The sequence below is a fragment of the Tiliqua scincoides genome, chromosome 10 (assembly GCF_035046505.1).
Source record: "Tiliqua scincoides isolate rTilSci1 chromosome 10, rTilSci1.hap2, whole genome shotgun sequence".
In the NCBI taxonomy this organism is placed as follows: Eukaryota; Metazoa; Chordata; class Lepidosauria; order Squamata; family Scincidae; genus Tiliqua; species Tiliqua scincoides.
In genome coordinates this window covers 1,434,483-1,461,126 of record NC_089830.1, presented here as the reverse complement: position 1 = coordinate 1,461,126, position 26,644 = coordinate 1,434,483, and the positions used below count along the sequence as shown (strand labels likewise).

General features: G+C 50.3%; 1 protein-coding gene across 2 annotated transcripts; it reads right to left on the bottom strand.

Moving 5' to 3' along the window:
- Positions 1-13,404: 13,404 nt before the first annotated feature.
- Positions 13,405-21,993, bottom strand: PEF1 (penta-EF-hand domain containing 1). 2 transcript variants are annotated; one of them, XM_066638842.1, is made up of 5 exons: positions 21,883-21,993; positions 20,036-20,321; positions 18,851-19,009; positions 16,208-16,351; positions 13,405-14,532 (listed from the first exon to the last, which is right to left on the bottom strand). In XM_066638842.1, exons 1-5 carry the CDS (start codon positions 21,907-21,909, stop codon positions 14,303-14,305), a joined length of 846 nt encoding a protein of 281 aa, XP_066494939.1. In that variant the 5' UTR covers positions 21,910-21,993; the 3' UTR covers positions 13,405-14,302. The 2 variants fall into 2 exon arrangements, with proteins under 2 accessions (XP_066494939.1, XP_066494940.1); XM_066638843.1 differs by having other exon boundaries at positions 18,851-19,006; positions 21,883-21,987.
- Between the last annotated feature and the right edge of the window lie 4,651 nt (positions 21,994-26,644).

Genomic DNA, 26,644 nt, shown 5'->3' with positions numbered 1-26,644 from the left:
CACCTATTTAGCAACTATACAGTGCCTATATAATGCTTAATACCGATATAGCACCTATTTAACACCTATATAGAGACGATCTAGCACCTATCTAACACCTATATAGCACCCATCTAACACCTATATAATGCCTATGCAACACCTATCTAGCACCTATATAGTGCCTATCTAACACCTATATAATGCCTATCTAGCACCTATCTAACACCTATATAGCACCTATCCAGCACCTATCTAACATCTATCTAATGCCTATCTAGCACCTATTTAGCACCTATCTAACACCTACGTAACCTGTTTAATGCCTATATAGCGCCTTTCTAGCACCTATCTAATGCCTATCTAGAGCCTATTTAACATCTATCTAGCGCCTATCTAGCATCTACATAACACCTTTTTAACGCCTAAATAGCGCCTATATAGTGCCTAACCTATATAACGTCTGTCTAGCACCTATATAATGCTATATAGCACCTATATAACATTTGTCGATGACACATTGCTGATGCATTGATACATATTAAACTAAAATTTATTTACTTTACATCAAAGCAAGCGGAAAGATATGCTAGCTAGTCAAATACAGTCACGTCATTGGAACAGTGGTTTTTCCCCCCACAATATTCATTATTTTTAAAAAGCAAAAATAAGTGCCACTCAGAGCCAGGGAATGGTCCTTAAAATCAAGGGCTCTCTCCATTTGTTCAAACAGAAATAAGTGCCTACAAATTGACCCATTTACCCCGGGAGCCTACACCGCTGGTGTTGCTTTGGTCAGCAGTCCTTGAAGGTTTCAGGCCAAGCCGAGTCTTTCCCAGCCTTACCTGGCCTGGAGGCTGTGATGGGCTCTCCCCAACTGGAGATTTTTTCAAGCCACCTGTCAGGACTCAGCCATTGCGTGAGCTAGATGACCTCCATGGTTCCTCCCAATTCAAGCTTTCTAGGATCTCGATGCTCCCCAAGATTCCTCTCAGTCGGCACCTGGAGATTGGTTCAGAGTCAAGGAGCCTCCCAGGTCAGTCCTGGATGGTTGATGCAGAAGCGATGCAGTTCCGGGTCAGTCCAGGAGGTGGTACTGGAGGCACATCTTACAGTCCTCAGCAGAGGTTCAGGCTGCAATCCTATTCACACTTTCCTGGGAGTAAGCCCAATTACACAATGGGACCTATGAGTAGACATGCATAGGATTGCTCTGTCAGTCTCTGTGTTGACCTTCTGGGAGGAGATGGTGTTCCCTCAACTAGGCCATCCAATGGGTAGCAGGAACAAGAGAGACAGGAAGGGGCTCAGGATTTCACCCTGCAGATGCCTGATCTCGGAAGCTAAGCAGGGTCAGGCCTGGTCAGTACTTGGATGGGAGACCGCCTGGGAATACCGGGCGCTGTAGGCTTCTACCATGATCTCGGAAGCTAAGCAGGGTCAGGCCTGGTCAGTACTTGGATGGGAGACCGCCTGGGAATACCGGGCGCTGTAGGCTTATACCATAGTCTTTTGAGACTGAAGGTTGCCAACCATTCTTTGGGGGGGGGGGGATAGTGTGGTGGCGTCATTTGCAATAAAAGCAGATGATATAAGGTCACAGCCTCCATTTCCTGTGGACGCTGCAATGGGTACATTTTTTAAATTTGACTCCTGCAGCCTTGGGTGGGTGGGGGGTCTCATTTGCAGAGCAACTCTGTGACCTGTAAGAAGCCCAGAACCAGAATTTCAGCTTTCTAGAAGCAAGTGGCAGGTCACACACTGAAGCAGAAAAGGTACTCTGCACGTGCTCAGTGGTATTCCCTCCTGTATCACTTGCAAGGCATTCCACAGCAGGCATTTCTGGGGCTCTCTCCAGGACCAAATGAAGCCCAGTCCATCTCCCTTCTCCACTGTGCCTGACAGAAAACCCATCTGTCCCTCCTGGATGTCCAAACCTCCTGACGTTGCTGAAATCCCCTCCAGCGGCTGCCTCGAACCCGTCTTGCTGTATGTCACTCGCAAACGCAGGCCGCGGCCCCCGTCCTCCCAAAATGATGATCCCATTAAGCAAAGAAGCCTGAAATCAGCAACTCTCCGCTCTTGCGCTGGGCGTGGGGAAAATCGATAGCCTGGAAAATGTATCTCTTGCTCTCCCTCCTCCCTGGTAAATCTGAGCCTTGGAGAGGTGCTTGGTGCTGCAGTAGCAGCAGCGAAGACTAATTTTGTTCAAAAGCCCCCTCTAAGCTCAGCTGAAGGAGGAACAATCAGGGGCGGTGTGTTCCATTAACAGGAGAAATGAGCAGCAAATGGAATCTGAGCAAGAGTTCAGGGAGGGGGGAGTAGAGCGGCCATGATTTTGCAGATATCGGGCAAGTGTGCTTCTGTCTAGTGCAGCCATTTTCAACCACTGTGCCGTGGCACGCTTGTGTGCCGCGAATGGTCCCCAGGTGTGCCGCAGGAATTTGGGAGAGGGTCATTCATCAATAGGACCATTGGGGGATGTGAGCCCCCATTGACAGCACAGTGTGCCTTGTCAATTGTCAAAAAGCTAGTGGTGTACCTTGACCATTTTAGTGCCTTGCCAGTGTGCCGTGAGATGAAAAAGGTTGAAAATCACTGGTCTAGTGGTTAGCATACCCTGGCCTCTGAGTGGCCCATTTGGAGGCAGGCTGTGCAGCATGGCCTTTCCCAGTTTGAAGAGACACTTGGCCAACATTCTGAGGCAAAGAGGCAAAGAAGGAAGGCCCATAGCCAGGGAGACAGAGCAGGGACAGACTGCACTTGCTCCCGGTGTGGGAGGGATTGTCACTCCCGAATTGGCCTTTTCAGCCACACTAGACACTGTTCCAGAACCACCATTCAGAGCGCGATACCAGAGTCTTTCGAGACTGAAGGTTGCCAGCATACATATAGCACCAGGACCCACTTTTCAAAATGACACTCTATCAGGACCCACCTTGCTTTACAAGACTTCTAATAAAACGGTGACCTAGAAAGAATTATTTATTTATTTATTTATAGGCAATATTTTTATTTATTGGGGGGGGGGGATCCATTTCCCATAATGAGGCAGTCCTAATGAATAGCTTCAAGACCTGAGATACTTAGTTCTGCCCCCAGCGTTCACCTGCCCCCACTACTTGTCACTGACAGATTTATAAAACACACGCAGAGCCCAGAAAAAGATGCTCAAATATTTATCTCCCTTTGCTGATCCAAGCTTGCAAACTGCAGGAGCTCAGCTTTTCGCAGGGCAGTTAGCAGCAGCCTGATTGTTGACTAGCCTCAGGGCTTGAGGCAATTATTCTCTGATCTTTCCATCACCCGTGTTTGCATTGGAGGCTCTGTGGGATCCACCAGAAATCGGGTCCCGACCCACAGTTTGAGAAACGTTGGTCCAGAGCGAATTTTGGAAATCAACTGTTCTGACCCCTGTAGAGGTCTCAGGGGCAGAAGCCAAAATGAGTCTGGGGTGCAGAATAAAGGGAAGGTGCTCAGTGGGTTTTGGTGGGTCTGGAGGGCGCCTAAGAACATGTTTGAAAAGTTCTGCCAGATCTCCAGGGCAAAGACCCATCCAGTTCAGGACCTTGATCCCCGCAGTGATTGACTGAAATGTCTCTGGGAAGTGAACATTCACTGTTCCCCAACAACAGGTAGACTGTCTCTGAACATGGAGGGGGCACAAAGTCATCACAGCTAGCAGCCATTGCTAACTTGTCTACCAGCGGACTTGTCTACCAGTCCATTTCCAAGAGGAAGACAACCCTATCAACAGTCACTAGTCATTGCATGCCACCTGCAGGTCAGAGGAAGCCTTCTTTTTAGCATTCCCTGAAAGGGCAGCACTGGTGGGAGAGAGCTGTGGGCTTCTGTGCCCTGCTTTTGTACCCCCCACATACGCACCATTCCAAAGCGGCACAAGCAGGTCGCCAGCTTTGGACTTGGTCCTTGTGCCTTTTGCAACAGCTTGAACTGCAGACATGAGCCAGGAAGAATATTTTAACCCCGTGCCAGGAGAATTGCCAACCTATTCATTTCAAATGATGAAGCAGCTTTGGAAGGCACAGGAGCTGAGCATCATTCAGGTCAGTTGGCAACCCTCCTGGGACTCATCATTCCCTTCCTCACAAGTTCTCAGCTGGCTCTCAGGGAAGTCCTCCACCCCCTGAATGCAGTCTTGGCTCCCTATCCTTCTAACCTAATGCCACTGCCAGGCCTTCTGGGGTTAGCTTTGCAAGCCCTTTCCTGACTTTCTCCCCAACTCTGACTTGGCACTCTAGCCCCACCAGGGCCCATGAGAGGGGGGCATAGGGGGCAATTTTTATGCAGGCCCAGGGTTTAAAAGGGGCCTAGGAGCCAAAGGAGGGAGCCCAGAAATTTCCTGCGATCTTACATTTTCCAATCGCACCCAGACTAACTGCCTGCATGGCAACAGTGGTTGCCACAAGCCCCAGGCCAAGGAATGCATCCAAGACACTCGTTAACACTGCCTCAAATCTATTTGGAGACTGGCCTGCTACACTAACTCTCTGGCCTGTGGATCCACGTACCATGAAGGGTGTACAGGAGCTCAGGGACACAGATGTGGGACTACAGCTGCTGCAGAAGTTGGTTTTGGTGCACACAAGACACTTTCCATGCTAGCGTCAGCCTCGATACAATGATTTTCTGCAATGATTTTCAACATTTAAAAGATTTTCGAGAGTTTGGCTTTCCATATTCTAGTATCCAGCTGCCCGATGTCATGTGGGTAGGTAGATCTGGGCTCTGCATTTGGAAGCTTTTTTAAAAAAATAAAAATACCCAGTTTAAGCTCAGAGTAGTTTGCAGAGTGCACATTTCAGTTGCTTGCATCTGGCTGGCCCAGAGTGCCCTGTGCAACTGGGAAACTTGCCTATTTCATGTCCCTAGATGTCAAGTCACAGGGAAGAAAGATACCCTGACCTACTTGGTATCTCATTGCAACAGGAAGGCAGAGAGAGAGAGAGAGAGAGAGAGAGAGAGAGAGAGAGAGAGAGAGAGAGAGAGAGCACACAATCAGACTGAAGGTCCAGGCCTTCCCTGCTGCAAGACAGTAATTGTACCAAGCTCTGAGATAATGATCTCTGGCTTCCCTGAAAATGTCAGGTGCCTCCCTCCTCCATCCCTTGGGAGACCTGGGAAAATGTCAGACCAGCTGCAGGCCACTCAGTGCTCTTGACATTTAGCCTGGCCGGCCGTTTCCTTGGTGGCGGTCAGAGGTGCCCCTCTTCAGAGATGTTTGTGGAGACTGCCACTTCATGCCACGCTGCTGCGACAGCCCTTCAACGTCTGCTCCTTCCCCGCTGTCACACGCCTGTTGCAAGCTCTGCATGTTGTTCCCAGGCTCCTGTTGGGAACATCCCTTGCAGCCTTAGCACCCAAACCTCTCTTTCCCATTGCTCCGCATTTTCCCCAAGACATCAGTGGGAGGGTGAGAGCAGGTGAGACCATTTAGAGGAGGGGGGTGTCATTCAAAGGATTCTTCTTTTTTTGAAACTGTTTCCCTGCACATGCCTGATCTCATTTGATCTCAGAAGCTAAGCAGGGTGAGGCCTGGTTAGTACTTGGATGGGAGACTGCCTGGAAATACTGGGTGCTGTAGGCTGATACCATAGTCTTTCCAGACTGAAGGTTGCCAACCATTTTTTTTTTTGAAAGGTTTCCTCAGCCAATCCCTCTCCTCCAGAGGCATCAACAGGGTTTGCATCACTTCATGCGAGAGCTCATTGTGTCACCCCCCATGATGGACCTCTTCCCCTGCCAGACCATATAGAATAAATTACAATATCAGTTGTATTTTCTTTCTTGGTTATTTGGCAATAACTTTTGATAGAATACAGATATTCCAGTGTGGTTTATTTCATTGCATTCTGCATTAAATTATCCTTCCAATGATATATAGCATGATGGTATTATTCAAAAATACTAAGATTTTCAAAATTTTGGCCAGTAGTGTTGCCAAACAACCCCCTGCGAGGGTGTCATCTGGTGTGGTCCACACCCCCTAGTGACGCCACTGCTCTCCTCCATCCTCCTCCTCCTTCGTTCTCATCTCTGCCTTCATTGTCCAGGGTCAGCAGCCCAGAAAGCATTGCCCACACCGCAGCAGCCCACCCTATAGCTCAGGACTTGCCCTCCGCACTAGGGTGGCTCAACTAGCAGGAGCTCCACTGGTCCTCCTCTTACACTCTAGGTTGGAAGACGGAAGCAGAATGGAAAAAGAAGGATGGAAGTCAAGAGAGTGGTGGGCTAGAGTGTCTTCAGTGCTCTCTAGCTCACTATACTCTTCTCCTCCACACTTTGGTCTGCTATATCCTCCTCTTCCTTTCTGAATCTAGGGAACGGGGGGGCAACCTATGCTGGTCAGCTGCCAAGTAGGACTAGGGTCCTGTTTGTTGTCTCAAGCATTGGGAGGTCTTGGCCTGGCCATGCCCAATCTCCTCCGCAGCTGAGAAATATATTTTGGGGATACTGACTGCTAAATTCTCTTCCCCCCCCCCCCATGGATGACTTTTTGCCAAAGGGTGATTTCTTTGGCCCCGTCTGCAAAGTGACCTCTTGAGCACACTCCTTTCCTTTTCTGCTTGGGCCAAATAATGCATGTTGAGGCATCTCAGCTGAGCTGTACCAAACTGACTTGCTCCTTCAAGAGATGATGGGGGCATTCAGATCCCCCCCCCCAATATCCCACCATTAGAGGGAAAAACCACTCACAGAGAGTCAGCCAGCTTAGGAGATGCTGCCTCTGCAAGATGTGAGATAGTATTTTCTGTTGTAGAGGAAGGCTATACCTGGAATAAGACACAGTCCTCTTATCTGAGAGCTCCATCTGCTCAAGAGCACTTTTGCTGCCTGCAGGTGGAGAGACGGGCAGAAGAAGCATCCTGCCACTTAATGGGGTCCAAAGGATCTCCAGCTGGGAGTCGCTGCAGCTGATGGAATGAGGCGCTTTCCCTTGTTTCTGCAGCTTTAAGCAGAATTTCACTGCTGCCGGACTGGTGTGATGGATGCACCAACGCAGAGAGCACCACCCCACAGGTCATGGTTCTCTCTGCTAAGGCAGCAAAGCCAGTTTTACTGCCCAAGCTGTGCACTTGCAGTTTGGGAGCCGGTGTGGGCTGGGAGAAACATCTCATGTATTTCCACTGGGGAGGGGAAACGCTGGACCTGAGCCATTGGGGAGGTTTCCTGCAGAAGCCTCATAGAACTGAATGACAGCCGAGCATGAGTAGAGCCATGCCATGGGACAAGGTGCATGGAGGTCATTGTCTGGTACAGATCTTTGCCTTGGAGAACTGGGACACCAGCATGGCCAGGCATAAGAACAGCAGGTGATGCTGGCTGGCTGGCTTGAACTTGAGGTCCCTCTAGTCCAGCATCTTGGGACAGTTCAGTGGCCAGCCAGGTGCCCCAGAAAGCCCACAGTGACCAAACCTCTCCTCTCCACCAACCTCCTGGTGACTGGCATTCAGTGGTATCTTGCCTCTGAGCCTGATGGTTCAGTCAATGACAGACCTCAGCCTTCTACTGCCCACACCAAACTCTCTTTATCAGGTGCTTTTATGTCTGTGGGCCCTATTGCCTTCAAGTGGCTATGGCTGTGCAGCAAACCCTCTGCTGAATGCCCAGGCCTGACCCTTAAAGGGGCCACTGCTGACACCATATCCTACGTCCTCGCCAGATCTTCCATGATTCCAATACAGGTGACTTGCAGGCACGCTGAGCAGTCAAGTGGGGGCCATTGACCCCAAATCCAAGCCCCCCCCCTCTCCTATGTTGCCTTTTTGCTTAAGCAAACACACAGCATGGATGGGAGACAGCCTGGGAATACCGGGTGCTGTAGGCTTATACCATAGTCTTTCGAGACTGAAGGTTGCCAACCAAACACACAGCCATGAAAAAACAAATGGAAAAAAAAATTGATGCAAAGCAGTGTTTGCTTCTAAAATGAAATGGGGGGGGGGCCTGAATTTCCCAGCCAGCCTGCTGGTCTTTAATTCTTGATCCACGTTCAAGAAGAATGTCGGTTCGGCTCGGTGTATTTTGTGGTGCAGAAAGAAAACTCAGCCCCAGATTTCGAGGACCTCATTAGCAAAACCTGTTCAGCACTCTGGACAGAGGTGTTAAAAAATTAGCAAGCCCAGGCTTTCCGCCTTGGCTGAAGCCAGCGAGAACACCTTCCAAGAGCGCTAGGGGGAAGCCAACGACACCCTCTTGGGCATAACTGCACAAAGTGTTGATGGAACACAAACATTTGGACGGCAGCCACTTCTCCTCCAGGAAAAAGAGAGAGCTGGCAGTTCTGAGCGCACGAAGGCAAGAGGCCTGCGAGGATTAGCATATTTTTTTCAAGTGGGGTGTTTATCGCACAGCTGGTGTAACACCAAGGTTGAGCCGTGATTCAAGATTCCCTGAGTTCAAGCCTGGCCTCTGCCCCAAACTCATCAGGTGGTCTTCAGGCAAGCTAGTCCCTATCAGTCCCACAGGGAGATTATAAGACTGACCTTACAGGTTAGTTGCAAAGACGTCATCAAGAGCAGTGACGTTCCACCTCTTTTGTGTCACGACCCCAATAAATAAATAATGACTGAGGACCCACCACCAATCCTACCCCCCCTACAGGGACCCAGTCTGCCCAACCCTGGCCACCCCATTTCCCCTTAACTCTTGTATCTTCACAGCAACCATGTTCCTGTACCAGTCTAAGGAAACTTCTCTGCTTTGCCGGAGAGACAGCATATCAGGGGTCCTGGAGGAAGGTCCAGCAGGGAAGCCTGCCACTCATCGCCACTAGAGGGCAGTAGTGCCTCATAAAGAAAAAAAAGGTCCTTATCTAGATTTGCGATGATTCCTGTGTAAAGTGCCTTAAAATCAGGTAGGAGGTTACTGAAGGTGGAGGGATTATTCTAATAGGACTCACCTGGCCCCTGGATAACAGAGGCAAAGCAGCAGAGAAAGTGGTGCTTGGATGCAGGTGGGCCCAAGGTCCGGCATTAGTTTTCCTTAGCCTGCCTACCTACCCATCCTTAATGCCCTTGGAAGGTTGTGTTGTTGACCAGAGAGTGACAAGAGTGATGCTTCCCCACCCTGTTGCCAACATGGAGGACGGCCAGGATGGAAGCTCCACAAGCTTGATTGCAATGCTTTAAATAAGAAATCAATGAAAAAGCTGGATCAGAAGCTGGAGGAGTGGGGAAGATTTTCTAGCCCACCTCTCTCCTCTCCGAGAGGAGAGTGCTGGGCTAGAGCATCTCCCCCCCCCCCATTCTCCACTCCTCCCCTGCACTTCCTATGCTGGTTTGTCCCTCTTCTCCTTTGCAAAAAAAAAGTCTAAGGCAGTCGCACTGGGCAAATGGAGCAGGCATCCAGCTCTCATGTTGCCAAGCCTGGTGTTGCAATTGGCAGCCTGCACCAGGTGCCCAAATATCTTGGCCCATACCCCTGGCTGTAGGAGGCACAAGAATGGGCATTGGGCCCAGGGCCAGCCTTGGGAGCTGTGGGGCCCAATGCAAAGCATTTTTGCAGACCCCCTACCTCCACAAGGCCCCCCTACTCACCAGGATGAGCAGCAGAGGCAAGGTCCCTGGCAGGGTATCAGTACCAATTGCTTCAATCCGGGGGCAATTTTAAGTCAATTGCAGTCAGGGGCAGGCAGGATGGATGGCCATCCAGTGGCAATGCTCTACTTCCTGTGCAGTCCTCGCAACACCTTGGCATGGAAGATTTCGTGCCGGAGCATCAGTTACAGAGCAAGGTGCTGGCTGTGGGCTCCGCTTGCCATCTCAGTGTGGGGCCCCCTCCAGGCACGGGGCCCAAAGTGCCCTAAGGCCAGCCCTGATTGGGCCTTCTGAACACAAACTCAGAGGGTGTCCCCTAGGCATCCCCTTTGCTCCTGTTCCAGTGAACCCCAAACCCCCCTCCTCCCACCAACAGCCTGCTCCAAAGTCAGGCTAAAATCCCGCCCCACACCCCTTTTGCCATTAACCAGGCTATGCCCATTTTGGTTCTTCCTGAATGTTATGTATTTTTTTGCCACTTCAGATTCCTTCTCGAGACATGAAGGCAAAAAGGGATGCCAAGAAACAAACTAACAAAGACCCCTCCTGGCTCAAGCCTGCAGGACAGGATCAGTGAATGACTGCCAATGCGAAAACCAGCACTTGGAAAGGCGCTAGAAGGAGCAATTTGTGGACCTTTTGTACTAAAAGCGCAGCTCCCTCCTCGAAGGAAAGCCAACCGCCTGGCACTGGAGACGGAGCGGCAGTCGCGAGCACCATGCCTAACGAGCAAGCCGCTCATTAAGAGCAAAACGGGTAATTAGCAGTTCAATTTTCTTCCAAAGCTAAAAGTTAATCTCGCCATTTGCATGATAGACTTTTTTTTTTCCTCCTCTCCCCGCTTTTTGTTTGTGCAAGGGAAATTACAGCAACTGTTTCAAGTGGATTCCTCCTGCTGTTTCCAAGACTGTAAAAATCTCCCATCCAGAAGGCGGCCCACCAGCCCAGCAGAAGTTTTCAGACCTGCCACAAAAACATCCCAAGTTTGAGTGTGATGAGGATCTTGACGCCAGTCAGGGAGCAGGAAAGTTCTGAGGGTTCTGTTGCTGGGAAGATGCCGAGCCAGGCCAGCCTTAAATATAAGAACATAGGAATAGCCCCACTGGATCAGGCCCAAGGCCCATCTAGTCCAGCTTCCTGTATCTCACAGCGGCCCACCAAATGCCCCAGGGAGCACACCAGATAACAAGAGACCTGCAAGGCCTCCTGGGAATTGTAGTTAAGAACATAAGAACAGCCCCACTGGATCAGGCCACAGGCCCATCTAGTCCAGCTTCCTGTATCTCACAGCGGCCCACCAAATGCCCCAGGGAGCACACCAGATAACAAGAGACCTGCAAGGCCTCCTGGGAATTGTAGTTAAGAACATAAGAACAGCCCCACTGGATCAGGCCAGAGGCCCATCTAGTCCAGCTTCCTGTATCTCACAGCGGCCCACCAAATGCCCCAGGGAGCACACCAGATAACAAGAGACCTGCAAGGCTTCCTGAGAATTGTAGTTAAGAACATAAGAACAACCCCACTGGATCAGGCCCAAGGCCCATCTAGTCCAGCTTCCTGTATCTCACAGCGGCCCACCAAATGCCCCAGGGAGCACACCAGATAACAAGAGACCTGCAAGGCTTCCTGGGAATTGTAGTTAAGAACATAAGAACAGCCCCACTGGATCAGGCCCAAGGCCCATCTAGTCCAGCTTCCTGTATCTCACAGCGGCCCACCAAATGCCCCAGGGAGCACACCAGATAACAAGAGACCTGCAAGGCTTCCTGGGAATTGTAGTTAAGAACATAAGAACAGCCCCACTGGATCAGGCCACAGGCCCATCTAGTCCAGCTTCCTGTATCTCACAGTGGCCCACCAAATGCCCCAGGGAGCACACCAGATAACAAGAGACCTGCAAGGCTTCCTGGGAATTGTAGTTAAGAACATAAGAACAGCCCCACTGGATCAGGCCACAGGCCCATCTAGTCCAGCTTCCTGTATCTCACAGCGGCCCATCAAATGCCCCAGGGAGCACACCAGGTAACAAGAGACCTGCAAGGCTTCCTGGGAATTGTAGTTAAGAACATAAGAACAGCCCCACTGGCTCAGGCCACAGGCCCATCTAGTCCAGCTTCCTGTATCTCACAGCGGCCCATAAGAGTCATTAAGTTCATTGAGTTCACTGGGTTCTCCCTCAGTGGAAATCTTCAAGCAGAGGCTCAGTAAGAGCCCTGCATCCTGTCACCACTCCCTTGCATCTGGCATTCTCTGGTAGCCTACTCCAAAAGCTAGGAGGATGTATATACACCCTCTGGAAAGCTGATGGCTGGTACATGTAGACAATGTTGACCTTGAGCTGACTCAGAGGAAACCGTCTCTTACTTTAGAAGTGAATTAACAGCTTCAAAGCTATTCCTTCTTTATTCTGCAAACTACCTTTGGGTTGTCTGTTTTAAGTTAAATTAACACACACAATAACCACAATAGAAATACTAAGGCTTTCACAGCTGGACTTTGTGACATTGAAATGAACAATGTTTGGGGTTGACAGGCTGTTGACAGGTTCAATAAAGCTGTTTTCACCTAACGTTCACCTATGATAGGCATTTTCAAAGGATGAATAGGTACTTGGGACTTTAGGATCAGAGCATCTGTTACCTTGGTTATACTGAGTAGTTTGAAGAGTTACTTACAAAGAGTTACTTTGAAAATGCCTACCATAATAGGTGAAATGTTAGGCAAGAACAGCTCTATGCGATCGTGGCCTGTCAGTCTGAACACTGTTCATTTCAATGTCACAATAACCACAAGTAAGGAAAGAGGGAAGAGCACAGATATCGGATTTTTAAAAAAGGGGAACAGGAGCCTAGAGAATCAGCCAAGTAAGGACTGTGAGGGACATCAGTGCCACTCTGCTTGACCCAAAGGAACTCTGTCCTGCAGAACAAAATAATTAAATAGGACTAAATTACATTGCTTGCCCCAAGTTCCTCTGAAGGAGGCTGCAATACATATGCAATACTGTATGGTTTGGTGTGAAGAACCTGTTTTCAAGTGTGTGGGAGGGAAGGAAGCATCTAGTCCTCATCAAGTGCTTCAGTTACTCTTGGTAGTCACAGGGACTAGAAACTTTTTCCTTCACACTTAAAAGCCATGGCTCTCCACACCAGTGTATACAGTTGCACGTGGAATTTGCAAATAGGATACAGTTCTTGCCAACTAGGAAGATACTGGGCTAGCTTTCTCTACCAATTCTCTCTCGGTCTCAATTATGTGTCTACTTTCTCCAAAGGCACTGACAGCGGTTGATACTAGGCCGTATCATTTTATTCTCTAAGGGCGCAATCCTAACCCACTTTCCACCACTGGCATAAGGGCAATGCAGCTCCAAGGCAAGGGAACAAACATTCCCTTACTCTGAGGAGGGCTCCGTGACTGCCACCCAAATGTAGGATGCAGCACATGCCCCACTGGCACCGCTATGCCAGTGCTGGAAAGTTGGTTAGGATTTGGGCCTAAATGAGTTATTCTTTTTCTGCACCTCCCTTGAGGAGCTCAGGAGAACACACAAGGGTCCATCTGTCCCATCTCCCCATCTTATCCCCCCAACAACCTTGTGAGAGAGGCAGCAACTGGCCCAGGTGAACTTTAGGGTGGAGTGGAGGGGTGAACCTCATTTCCTCAGCCCTCACCCAAAGTGTGAATCCGCACACGACCCTGGAGATCAACACTCGCCCCTACGACTGGAACCCACCACTGGAGAGGACAGAGGGCAGTTTCCTTTTGGAGTCAAACAGCAAGGAAACACATCCTAAATACGAACCAGGTTGGAGAGATCCCACAATGGTGTCAGGTGGAAGGAAAAACAAGAGAGCAAAAAATATTTTCCTCAGTGTCAAGGATCCTTTATTGCAAAGGTTTTCGTTTTTAATCTATATGCAAATCTCTTCCCGAAACATCCATTAGTCATGATTTTTGGCCCCAACAAAAACAAATGATTTTTCTTTCATTTGTTCTTTCAGATTCACAGAAGCAAATGATTGGCAATTGAAAAGTGCAGGAGCCAGGCAGGTTGGTCATTGGTCAGTGAGCTTTTGGACTGCAAGAGGAACACCTGGGCAGATGCACTGATCTGAGGACCACTAACGTTTTGGGGTGAAAGGGCCCCCAAGAGAAACGCATGAAGATTTGACCCACAGTCACTTACTGGCAAAGAGGGCTGCTGCACAGGAAGGGGATGGCAAGGAATGGAGGGATCCCAGTTGCAGGCGGCAGAGAAACACTGGAAGCCAATTCCCTCTCTCCCTGCTCTTGGCTGGTTCTCTGCTTTGACAATTCAAGATTACTCAGAAGCAGATCTCAGGAGGAGCATGGAGGGGCAAGAGGCATTATTTGAGATTCCTGGACCACCATTTCTGGAACTGGAGTGTAAACCTAGGCTGAAGATCATTCTTAGTAAGCAGCAGGGGAAAAACATGTCTCGGAAAGAGGGTTGATATGGCCACTGAAGGAGACCCTCTCCCCAACACCTGCAGTTTGGCTTTAGACATATGACAGGCCCTCTCGCAGTGACAAGGGGCAGGTGCTTCATGGCTGCTGCGCACAACCCAATCACCCCTCTGAAGGATGGCTTAAGCATCTGGTGTTATGCAATCAATGGAGAACAGCACACTCTTGCAGGGCTCTCCAGGGGAAGAGGCTGACCACGATTCTACAGGGGCTCCTCCTCCTGGGTCTTGACTGAAAACGCCAGCAGTCCCTTGCAGAACGGTCGACTGAGATCACAGAATACGGGTGGCTGACATCATGAGGAAGTCTTCGTAGTTGATCCGGGCGCTGCCGGACATGCCGCTGTCCTTCTCCCGGAAGGCTTCGGTCATGGTCTGGAGCAGCGTACAGATCTGGATGAAGCGGTCCAGCTGGATCCCCGGGTTGGTGCCCTTCTGGGAGTAGCGCGACAGCAGCAGCTGGGCAAACTGGGGGCTCAGGTTGTATCCCATTTGGGAGAGGGCTGGAGAAAAGGCGACAAAGGGAGAGTCGCACAGTGATGTCGCAGATCACTTATTGCCCAAATGCTCTGACTCTGTGTGCTTTGCAGACAACTCCTCTGCATAAAAAGTGGCCCAGGCCTGGCCCAGCCACGGGGCATGGCGGGGGATGCCTCACTGGGGGCTCCTTTCACTACCTGTACTAGAAGAAGACAAGGAACGGAGTGGAAGCAGCAAACAGGAAAAGAGGGTGGTGGGCTAAAACAGCGGTCTTCAAACTGCGGCCTGTGGTGTGCCTGACGACCACGGCCAAGCACAGCATAGTGGTGCCAAAGCTTTGCTGTTCCAGTGCAAAGCACACCATTTTCATACTGTGAATTTGCAGAGTCTCTTGCCAGGGAGACGATTCCGCTGCCGATCACCCCAGGAGGCTCTGTGCCCGATTTCCCGGTGAAATGATCTCCCTGGCATGAAGCTCTGCAAATTCACGGTGCAAAAACAGGTTGCATCACACCACAATGCCAAGGCCTCAGTACCACCACACTGCAGCTGGATGCAATCATCAGGCACCCCAGATCTGGCCCGCAGGCTGAAGCTAGGAGGACGTTGAGCTAAAGAGCATCAGAGATCAGAGATGCTCTTAGGCCTCTGGAAACTTTGGAGACACTCTCCTACTTCTCCACACTTCCTCTTCTACTCCACTCCCCCCTTCCTTCTGCAAGCCAGGGAGAATGAGTACCACCACCAGTAGTAGACACGGGCGCATGGCATTTGGGGGCTGCCGCATGCACCAGACGGTCTAGGGCTGGCCTCAAGAGCCACACAGCAATTTTTTCTACCTGGCAGAATCTTCCTGGCACCCACAGCTGTGGTTTTTCAGATTCTTCTTCGATAGGAGCTGTGGGCTCCTCCCCCTCTTTGGAGAGAATGCCTCTTCCTCTCCAAGGACTACCTGCCAATCCCACTGAACCCCCAGACCCGCATTACGGGGAACCCGCTCCCTCTTCTGCTGCTATTCTGTTTACACACAATAGCCAGGCGCAGTTTAGAAGCGAAGGTCTGGCCGTCTCTCCTGACATTTGCTCACCAGCCAGCCAGCCAGCCAGACACTTGGCCCAACAATCACAAGACCAGCCCATATGGCTTTGGGGCTTGAAGCAGGGGCTTCTCGATGAGCCAGTTCAGCAGGATTGTACTCATCTCACCTGGCTGCCTCAGAGAGAGGCAGCAAGATTCCTTCCCAGCCAGGCTGTATGGTGCTGCAAAGGCTACTGCATCTAACTGGCCATATTCCTTTGGCTTCTGACCCTTTTACAATATGCCTTCTGAAACTGCAAACTATTATTTTAAATGGTGAACTGCCCTGACTGCCTTCATGGAAAAGTGCTGTGCAGAGGCAGCTACTGCGAAAACAAAGCATTATGGGATGGGTTCAACCCCCTCAACAGCAAACTGAGGATTTGGACCACGTCAGCTTAACTGTGGAAAGCTGGTTAGCTGAGACAGAACCTTTTGAACCTGCTGGCTCCAGCTGAGGGTGCTCACCAATCTATGGCTGAAATGGTGACTGACACACAATGGCCTTGGACTGGCCTGAAATGGAACCTGCTCAACAGAGCTCTCTGAGTGACAGATATAACCCAGGTGGATCCAAAGTTACAGCCTGGCTCCACAGCCTGATGCCCCTTTCCCCCTCACCTTGGTGCAGCTCGTTACAATTTATGCTTCCGGACCGGTCCCGGTCGTACTGCTGGAAGAGGTTCCGCCACTGCTGGATGAAGCGCCACAGGGCCGAGAATCCATAGAGATCCATCTGCCCGGACTTGGTTTTATCAAACATGTCTGTTGAAGGAGATGAAGAAGAAGAGGGCGCTCAACAAATGCCTGCCGTTTAGTACCCAAAGCACTTTGCATGAACTATATACAGCCCTGTAAGGTTAACAAGCATCATTAACTCCATAGCCAGATGGGGAAGATGGAGGCAGAGCAGTGGTTTAAGGAAGACACCTCGGCAAGTTCCTGGCAGAGGGCGAGATCTGAACCAGAGAAGTTTTGATCCTTAGTGCAGTGGGATCCTTTTAGAAGCCATAGAGGCTGCAGCCTGATGTATAAATGCCAAGAGATGTGGCTACCATGGTGACTGGGCAGCAGTACTCCCCATCCCCAGTAGCAACCTGTTAAACCCTTGATGCACATACCCTAATCTGCCCTGTCAGTGTTGCAAACCACAAAAATTGGCTTATGATCCACTGGTGAGTCTCAGACCCCGAGTTTGGGAATCGCTGCCCTAGTGCAACCTCTTTGCAGCCACGCCACTCTAGCTCTTTGGCAATAGCCGTACGAGGAAGGACTAAGGCAGGAGGCGGAGAATTGAGACATCAAAAGCTTTCTGATGAGAACATTTTGCAGGTTGTGTAGCGTTTCAGAAACCTGCACAACCGGTTTGTAGAGACCACAGAGGGCCCAAAAAATCTTGTTCATATCCTGTGAGCCACAATGCCTCTGCCACTCCACCTTCAAAATGATTCCTTGTCTTCTCCCTGCCCAGTGTGCAATTCTTTTGTGTGCCACTTGCTGGCTACAGTCTGCCAGCGACAATGAATACAAGGTGTACTTGTTGCTGGGCCACAACTGGAGAAACCCTCTCCCCTCGCTACAGACAACACAAGAATTTTGGCTGCTGAAGCAAGCCTTTTAAATGGGGGCAGGCGGGGTGGTTAATTAAGATTATTATTTTTTAAATCTCTTATGCATTTACTCCTCCCTTAAAACGTGTGTGTGGCTGGTGTGCAACTACCTATAGAAAACCAAGGAATGGGGAAAAAAATCCCTATTTTTCTTGATGGTAGATGAAATTTTTAAAGAATGCGATGGCACAAGCTTTGAGTGCAATTACACAGTTATAATACAGGCCAACACACCTTTTGATGCTTTGAAAGTTAAACCTGTTCTTGGATATATTTGGAGCGCCAATTCAAAAAATGGCACCAGTTACACCCTATCATTTGGAAGATACTGCTTAGCCACTTTATATGCTGATTCAACTGGTCATCTGCACATGAGCATCTAAGGCAGACAAGCCGTATCTTCAAAACTTAAGCCGATATGGCCAAACTGGTGCCATTTTTAGAACTAGTGCCCCAAATGTATCCAAGAATAGGTCTAACTTCCAAAGCACCAGAACAATTTTTGGCAGCATAATCCTCTGCATTTATATGGCTCATTTCAAGAAAACCAAATACTTTGTGTAGCTCAGGAATTCCGACAACAGCCCTGCAAAGCATGTATTACAGATGGGAGCTGAACAACAAAAGCATCCTGGGTCACCTTAAGTTGGCTGTCATCCCTGAATGTTCCTTCTACCATAAGTGGGTTAGGCCATCTATGGCAGAAGGAACTTTCAGGGATGGCAGCTAACTTTGTTTTGCCACTGCCAATTGTTCATTGCCACTTCCTTGATATATATGTAAGCTTGAAGTACAACCATCACTGTTGCACTTAAGAACATAAGAACAGCCCCACTGGATCAGGCCATAGGCCCATCTAGTCCAGCTTCCTGCATATCACAGGGCCCACCAAATGCCCCAGGGAGCACACCAGATAACAAGAGACCTGCATCCTGGTGCCCTCCCTTGCATCTGGCATTCTGACATAGCCCATAGGCCACTTCATGGCCCCAAGACCCCATCTGCAGTTTTTTCCCCCGTTTCCTCTACCCCTTCATGTGCGTACAGACCTGCCGACGGAGGGGAGCACTTCAGTAATCAGATGAAATGCGACTCTGGTCCATGAAAAACCTGGGTGTTTTTAAAGTACCATAAGACTCTTGATCACTTTTGAGGCTGCAGGCTGGTGTGACAGGAGATTGGAGCTGAAGACTGACAGCCACCACTCTGGAGATCCACCATCACAATCTCCCTTTTAATCAGAGAAATTTCAGCCATGTGGGGCTGTGGCTTTGATGAAGGAAGCAGCACTGGGAGAGGGTCTTTTAAAACCTTGTCCTATGACTCCATTCCTTGATCTCAATCCCACCTGTGAACAGCTCTCACAAAGACACACATTGTGTGTGCATTAAGGGCACATTTGCATGTCAACCCTTGGCTTTCCCCTCTGGTGCATTAACAGTAAGTGGACCTGCTGCAAAGGACACAAAAACATCCACACTAATGTGTATTTGAGGTTGGCTCAAGTCATGTTAAGCATATTTAAGCAAATTCACAGCACAAGCTGTTTTGTGCTCTGTTATCTACAGTCAAGTGCAAAATACTCAGAGAATTTTAAAATGATTGTAAGGCCCCCAAACATCCGTTAGCACATCAGACCAAATCTGCCACTCACTCATCATCATCAAGCAAGTCTCGTCACTGAAGGCAGACCAGTTGGAATTCACAAGGGCTTGCCGGAGCTCTTTGACTGAGATGCGGCCGCTGTGATCCGTATCCACACTCTGGAACCAAGAGAAGGCTTCTGGGTCTACACCAGGGGGGATGTTTGCTGCTGGAGAAAGGACAAGATACATGGCAAGAGAGATGTGCGATCGTTGATCAGGCCATTGTCACTGTTGGTCAACGTCTGACTCAGCAGCTCTGGAACAAAAAGGAGCGGACAGAGCCACTTGCTGAGTCAGCCCTTCTTTTTTACAGGGCTTTTTAATGGTCAGGTTATTAATCCTATCAAAGGCAGCTCAAGCACAGCCAGAAGCCATGATATGAAGCCTTGTAAAAACAAGGGGGAAACAAATGAGCTCTTCAGATAGTTTGTAAAGTTGAGGGCAAACATGTGTAAGTTGTGTCTGTTTGGCAGGATGCCGAGTGCCGCCCAGTTAGGGGAGACAGATGCATGGCCATAAAATTTTATTTCCACCATTGGGGTGGCAGGGCTGGTATCATTCAGTTCCCACCATAGAACCTTAAATAACACAACTGGGACACATTTGTGAAACTCCAGTCTAAACAGAGATGAATAATTCAATTAGCGACTGCTTCTCAGACTCTGCAGGGCAAAAGCGGGCATCCGGTACTCCAGATGCACAGCCAGAGACCCTTTAAATGACAGATGCCAAAGATGGATGACTCAGTCCGGATGCAGTTGATGGGTAATACAGTGAATCTTAGAGACGGACAAGCCCCAGCGCTTCCAGAGATGGATTTCAAGTAGTTTATGGAAATCAAATGGGGGGAAAAAGTCAAGGAGTTCAACTCTGAAATCTGAGTTCTGGCTGAAAGCAATTTTTGGATTTAGGGTTTGGGATGAATTTTCCTAGAGACCACTGCTGCTGGCAAAATCACCAGAAAAGTCCTACCAGAAGAAGGCCTCTGAATAAGCAACCCCAAACCAACCAGCAAGGTACCCCTATGGATTGCCTGAATGGCAAGCACCACACTTTTGCCAGGAAACAAATCAAATTCCCCTCCAGCTCCTCCATGACTGCCCAATTATGAGCTATCACCACAATCGTATGGTACGAGTTCAACTGAAAGCGTATGCTCTTCCTCATCCAGGAACTCGTTCTTTAGCACTCACCTCCAGGACCTCCTGCTCCATAGGGTCCAGGCTGAGGGGCACCATACGGATTAGCAGAGGGTTGTCCATAAGGCCCTCCGGGGGCAGGGCCTCCGCCGTACACCCCACCGGGAGGCCCAGAGGAAGGGTGGCCGTAAGCGCCTCCACTGGATGGTGGTCCATAGGGCCCGCCGGGTGCTGATGCGCCATAGGGGGCCCCTGGAGGCAGTCCACCACCACCATACTGGTCTCCAGGGTAGCTGCCTTGTGGCGCTCCTGGTGCTTGTCCTGCGGAACCAGGATAACCCTGTAGGAAAAGGGAAATCTCTGTCAGGAGCAGGAAACCTTCAAGAGCAGGAAGAGAAGGCACAAGCCAACACAGGGCATGGATAGTTGGATTCCACTGATGTGTAGGAGTCATAGAGTGGGAGAAAGAGAGCGTTTTTCAAATAAGGAATAGGAGGAAGTGACGTTTCTAGCAGGCCTCCAGCATGGCTCATTAAAAAAAATATGGTGTCCAATCTTGAGGAATTATTGAAGTCAAATGCATGGAGGCCACGATGTATGGAGGTGCCAGTAGGAATACATGCATGGAGACGGCCATCTTTTCTAGCTCCGAGCTCACAATTCAAATTGCTAGCATGGTGAGCAAGCTAGAATGTGCAAAAGAAAGAACGCAACCCGAGTGTGCTGGAAGGAGGAAAAACGGCTCTCCAGCACCTAGTGCCAGAAGCTGAAAAAAAACAGACACAGCCTGAGCGGAAAAGAAAGTGCAGAAGGGCTACAAGCACCCAACATTCTCACCTGCCACTTGCTTCTTTGATGTGCCTTACAAGGGGAATGATAAGCGTGGAGGCAAACTTTGCCTTACTTGCATCTGGTAGCAACACTGCTGCAGCCATGCAGGGGGGGAGGAGAACCACAGCACGCCAATGGGCCCCATTCAGGGGACTTGCTGGTGCAAGCTAGACTTATACAGCCACGATGCTTAAGGCAAAAATGCCTCCTCCAAACTCCCCTGCAAAACAGCCCCGCAAGATAGACCACTGCTGTGTCCATGTGGGGGGTGGGAAGAACCATGGCACGCCAATGGGGCCGCTCCATGTTCAGGGGACTTCCTGGTGCCAGCCAGACATATAAAACCATTATGCTAAAGGCAAAAATGCCTCCTTCAGCCTCCCTGCAAAATCACCCTGCGAGGTAGGCCAGTTTCACTACCAAGGAACGAAATTGCAATTGCACTTGCGGGGGGGGGGGGCTGAAATGAAGATGAAGAGCCCAGTGACAGATGACCGCACTGCTGTGGCTATGTGGGGGGGGGGGGGAACCAGGGCATGACAATGGGTACCTCCCCATTCAGGAGACTTCCTGATGTACTGCTGCAGCCATGTGGGGGGGAGAATGCCTCCTGCAGACTCCCCTGTACAACAGCCCTGCAAGGTAGGCCACTGCTGTGCCCATGCTGGTGGGGCCCCTCCCTGCTCAGGGGACTTCCTGGTGCCAGCTAGACTTATAAGGTCAAGATGCTGCAGGCAAAAACGCCTCCTCCAGACCCCCCTGCACAACAGCCCTGCAAGGCAGGCCACTGCTGCGCACATGCTGAGGGACCATGGCATGCCAATGCCCCCCCCCATTCAGAGGGCTTCCTGGTGCCAGCTGAAGGTAAAAGTGCCTCCCCCAAGGAAAAACAGCCCTGCAAGGCAGGCCACTGCTGGAACCGTGCTGGGGGGCCCCAGCCTAGAGGTGAGGTCACCAGGGCTGCCTGCTGCCCCCAGCCAGGGGGCCCCGTCGCCCAGGCAACGGGAGCCACGCCCTGCTCGCTCAGAACGCTCCCGCCGGCCCCCACGGCGGCGCAGACCCTCGCTCACCTGCCCGTGCGGGTACGCGGCCGCCATGGAGCCTCCGCAGCGCAGAGCCGCTTCCGCCGGCGCGGCCACGCCCACCGCCCCCGATTGGGCGAGAGGCTCGCGGGCGGCCGCGCGGACTTCGGCCCAGCGCAGGAGCCCCTCCTCCCTTCCCCGGGCGTGGCGAGCGGAAGGGGCGTGGCTCTCCCCCGCCCCGCCCACCTGCCTTGCCTCGACTCCGCCCCCGGCGGCGCTCCCCGTTGCTAGGATACCCCCGCCTCCCAGGTGGAAGCAGGAGCGCCACACACACAACAGTATGCGTATATATACATGTACACACACATACATAGATACATGTGCGTATACATACACGCACATATACATACACTTGCATGCACATACATGCATACACATGTACATGCATGCATGTACATACACCTCCATGCATGTACATACACATGCACACACACATGTGCATGTAACACACACATATACACACATGTACACATATATTTGTGTACACACACATACATACATATGTGTGTACACGTACATACACACATACATGTACTTATGTGTGTGTGTGTATGTATGTGTATAATATGTATATATGCATGTTTGTTTATACAAACGTACGTATGTGTATGTATACAAGTGTGTGTACACCTGCCTTGCAGCACCAAGCCTCTTGGTTTGCCTGTTCCAGTGCAGGATAGGCTTGCACACAGGCAGGGCAATCCTATGCGTGTCTACTCAGAAGTAAGTCCCATTAGAGTCAATGGGGCTTACCCCCAGGAAAGTGCGGATAGGACTGGGCTATAAGTCAAGCCGCACTTTGGGGGAAGGGAAGGCCTCTGGGCGAGAGGAACTGCAGGGTGTGCAGCAATACATTTGCTAATTGCTCAAAGGGATCAGGGTGCTCTGTCGCTCCTTTGCAGGCTGCAGCCGCTGTTTCTGGAGAAGGGGAGGTGTGCCCCAAAAGTGCCCAAAATTGGGCATTGGGAGATGGAACATTTTGGATGAGAGAGGGGGTAACTGGGGGGGAAGGTGAGCAGGAGGGGGCTGGTGCTACGGAGGCGTTGGAGCAAGGGGGTGGCAATGGCATGAGACTGTGGGCCCAATCCTATCCAGTTTTCCAGTGCCGGTGCAGTTGTACCAATGGGGCATGCGCTGCATCCCGTGGTGGAGGGGCAGTCACTGAGGCCTCCTCAAGGCATGGGAACGTGCTCCTTTACCTTGGGGCTGCTTTGCAGCTGCACCAGTATTGGAAAGCTGGATAGGCTTGGCCCCCGGGTCTCTTTCTTGCCACAGCCTCCAAATAGGGTTCCTTTTATAGGCAATTCAGAGACTGCAATTAGTATGAAATGTGACTGCCAGGTAATTGCCAGGTTGGTGAGCATGGCCAGAGCGCATCACGCTGACCTTATATCAGCTGAATTGGTTATCCGTTTTGGGTCCGGTTTAAAATGCTAGCAAAGTAGACGGTCGGAGCTCTGAATGGCTTGGGACAGAGCCAGCTTGCGCACTGCACTGTGGGGAGACCGAAAGAAATTCAACAGGTGACATTTTCCTATGATTTTCTGGGCTAGGAAAAGCTCTGCCTAACGAATGGGAAGCTGGGGCCAGCCGCATGGATTTGTGGCCCAGTACAATTTCTCTCGTGCTGTCTCACTGGACACGCTTTGCTCAAGGCCTGAAACGGTACCGGATTTGTCAAGAGAAATATTTTTCCAAGTCAAATTGCTCTGAAAGGTTATTTCCCCAGCTTTCTTCAGGTGTGTTGTGTTCGCTTGCACTGATGGATGCTTCTAGCTTGCATTCCCAGGATGTCAAAATGCTCTTAAGTGACGATGCTATTTATTTCCAGTCTTTTAAAGGAGGTATTAATTCAGCCTGGTAATGCAGGGCTAAGACACAGAGAAAGATTTGTGACTGCTTTATAGAACTGGTAACAGCCCAACAAGGATATGACCCCTGAGGCCTCCTTGCCAGTCTTAAGCAAAGCATGGTTTGCTCTGAGCCTTCCCATTTGCAGCATTTTATATTTCACACTTTCATATCCCTGATGGATTGTCTGAAGGTTCCACAAACCAAGCGTTTTATCCCAGTGAATAACAAGCATCTAGCAAACCCATGTCTGTAATGCTGCAGGCCTGGTTCAACCATGAGGCCAACTGAGATGGTTGCCTAAGGCTGCAAGTTGGCAGAAGGTTCTTTGTCACCTGCTTCTACCTGTCTCTACTGCTTCTTCTCCTTGGATTCAGAAAGGAAGAATGGAACACAGCAGCAGCTGAAGTGTTCTGGACTGGAATGTGGGCTCTTACCTGCTGCTCAGGACAAATTCTGCATTTGTCCAGTTGTGAATTAAGGCAGCAGCGATGAACCGGAGTATTAGATGCCCAGGTGCAAGCCCATTTTGGGAGGGAGGGGGGTGGGGGATCTCGTTTGCTTGAACTTCTCAAAATTTTGGAGCATTTTGATGCCTTGGAGTCCAATCCTGTGCATGTCAACTCAGGTCTAAGTCCCAATTAAAGCCAATGGTGCTTACTCCCAGATAAGTGCGGATAGGATTACAGCCTTGGATTCCCTCATCACTTAGACTGTTCAGATAAAAGACACTCATATTAAGGTCAATTCATGACTTCATCTGATGGCCAGCTTTTTTTCCTGGCCCAGCTCCTGTGCTTTTTACAACAACTTTGATATTTAGCAGGTGAAACATTTCCTAGATTGCAGATAAAATGATGGGAAAATCTTCACTTAGTTCAATTTCTTCACGTCGGACTGCTGTTCAAAGGCACAGGAGCCAGACCAGGAAAATAGTTGGCAACACATTGGGCTCTCAGAGGGTTTTTGTGTGTATTGAATCAAACAGCAGCAGTTGCTGTTCTGGATTCCAGGACCGGTTGATTTCACCTGGTTGCCATGAAGCCGAGATTCTGAGCCGGCCCACAGTCATTGTGAAGGAGGCTGGAGGTTCTGCTGATGTTCTTTGACTTTCCAGAGTGGACCGTTGGCAGAAGTGCCTTCTGGTCTCTCCCACTGTTCAGGCCAAATTCTGCACTTCTGGCAATCAGTTTCCAAACAGCAATGAAGATGCAGTCCAGAGTGGATGTTAATGGTTCAGCCTCAGGTTAGCTTGGGGTGAGGGAAACTAGACCTTTGGGTGGGGTTGTAGGACCTGAGTCCTTCCTTGTCTCTCTGGGATGGTCCAGGTGAGCACTGAGCCACCCATTCTGCCTCTCTCTCTCTGGCCCAGATGATTTTCTGTGCATCTCTCCCCAGGGGGGAAACTGGGAGGACAGAGGCATTGTGGAGACGGAGGATTCTGCCTTATTCTTGGTCCATTTCTCTCAGTGATCTGCTCTGGAGGCTGATCCTGGAGCCTTCTGCATCACCAAGTATGTGCTTGACAGCCAAGCAGTGGCGGATTGCCTTGTCCCTATAGAGGAGAGGGAAGCTTGGTAGGTGCTGCTTCTTGTGCCAGAGAGCTTTGGGCAAGAGAAGCTGCACCCACCAATTGTTCCCCCACAAACATGAAAAGTGCAGTCCCGTCCTCCTTTGGCCCTACTCACCCTCTACTATGTGACTGCGAGTTGCATGAGGAAATGGCATTACTGGAGGACAAACAATGGGGGTGGTTTTGCCTTTCTGCCGCTCACTCCTGGGCTTTCTGGAGGCATCTGTGCTTCACTCTTGGAAACGGTGTTTGGAGTAGGCAGATACCCACTGAAGCAAGAGGGTTTTTCTGATGCATGTTAGAGTCAATTCTGTGATGTCGGCTTTTGTCATTCTTCTTGGTGCTCCAGAGCCACAGCAAATTGCAGCTAATGAATAGACCGTGGGTCCCTGACTGTTCTTTCTGTGTAATGGTCAGGCGCACGAATGCAGTCCTGTCTATGAGTATAAAAGGGCTGCAGAGGGTGGGGGTCTCTCTGCTGTCCAAGTGTAGGCACGGTGTAGAACTGATCTTGGCTTAGATGCAACAGAATTGGGGGGGGGGGGGTAATTTGGCTGCTGCTAGGGATGGCATGAAACCCACAGCTCCACTAGACTTAATGCATCCACACAACGCATAAGTGCTCACAGCACAGAAGCCTCCACAGCCAGCCCCTCCCCAAATGAGCCTGTTTCTTCCCACTTGTTCATGACTTGTACAGATGTTGTTTGGTGGTGGAAAGGGCTTTGGGTTGCTTTGCCCAGCAAGGTCGGCCTGATCCCGTTTTGTTTCTGAAAGGCCTTTTAATTTAATTTTATAACATTAACTTCACAGCATGTTTCAGCAAGAATATAGAGCCTGTGAAGCCTCTGTGGCTTCAGTTGTCATTATAGTGCCAGACGCAGGGCAGGCAGAGGTGAAATTGGTAGTTGTGGGATGTATGCATGGCTGCTTCCCTCTCTTTGGCCATCCTACCTGTCCCATCCCCCCCAGTCGTTGGATCTAATGCTCCATCCCATTCTAGACAAGGGGGTGGGCAGATGAGCTACTGCCTCCAAGTGTGTTTTGGGCCAGCCCTGGCCAGATGCCTCAAGTTTTTGGAGAGAGGCCAAAATGTACTTTTCTTTCATGGGTTACAAGTCCCTAAGAAGAGCCCTGCTGTATCGGGCCAAAGTCGCATCTAGTCCAGCTTCCTGCATCTCACAGTAGCCCACCAGATGCCTCAGAGCCCAATCCTGTCAAATTTTTTCAGCACAGGTGCGGCCTCAATGCAGCCCCAAGGTAAGGGAACAAATGCTCCCATACCTTAAGGAGGCCTTTGTGACTGCTGCCCCACCACAAGATGCA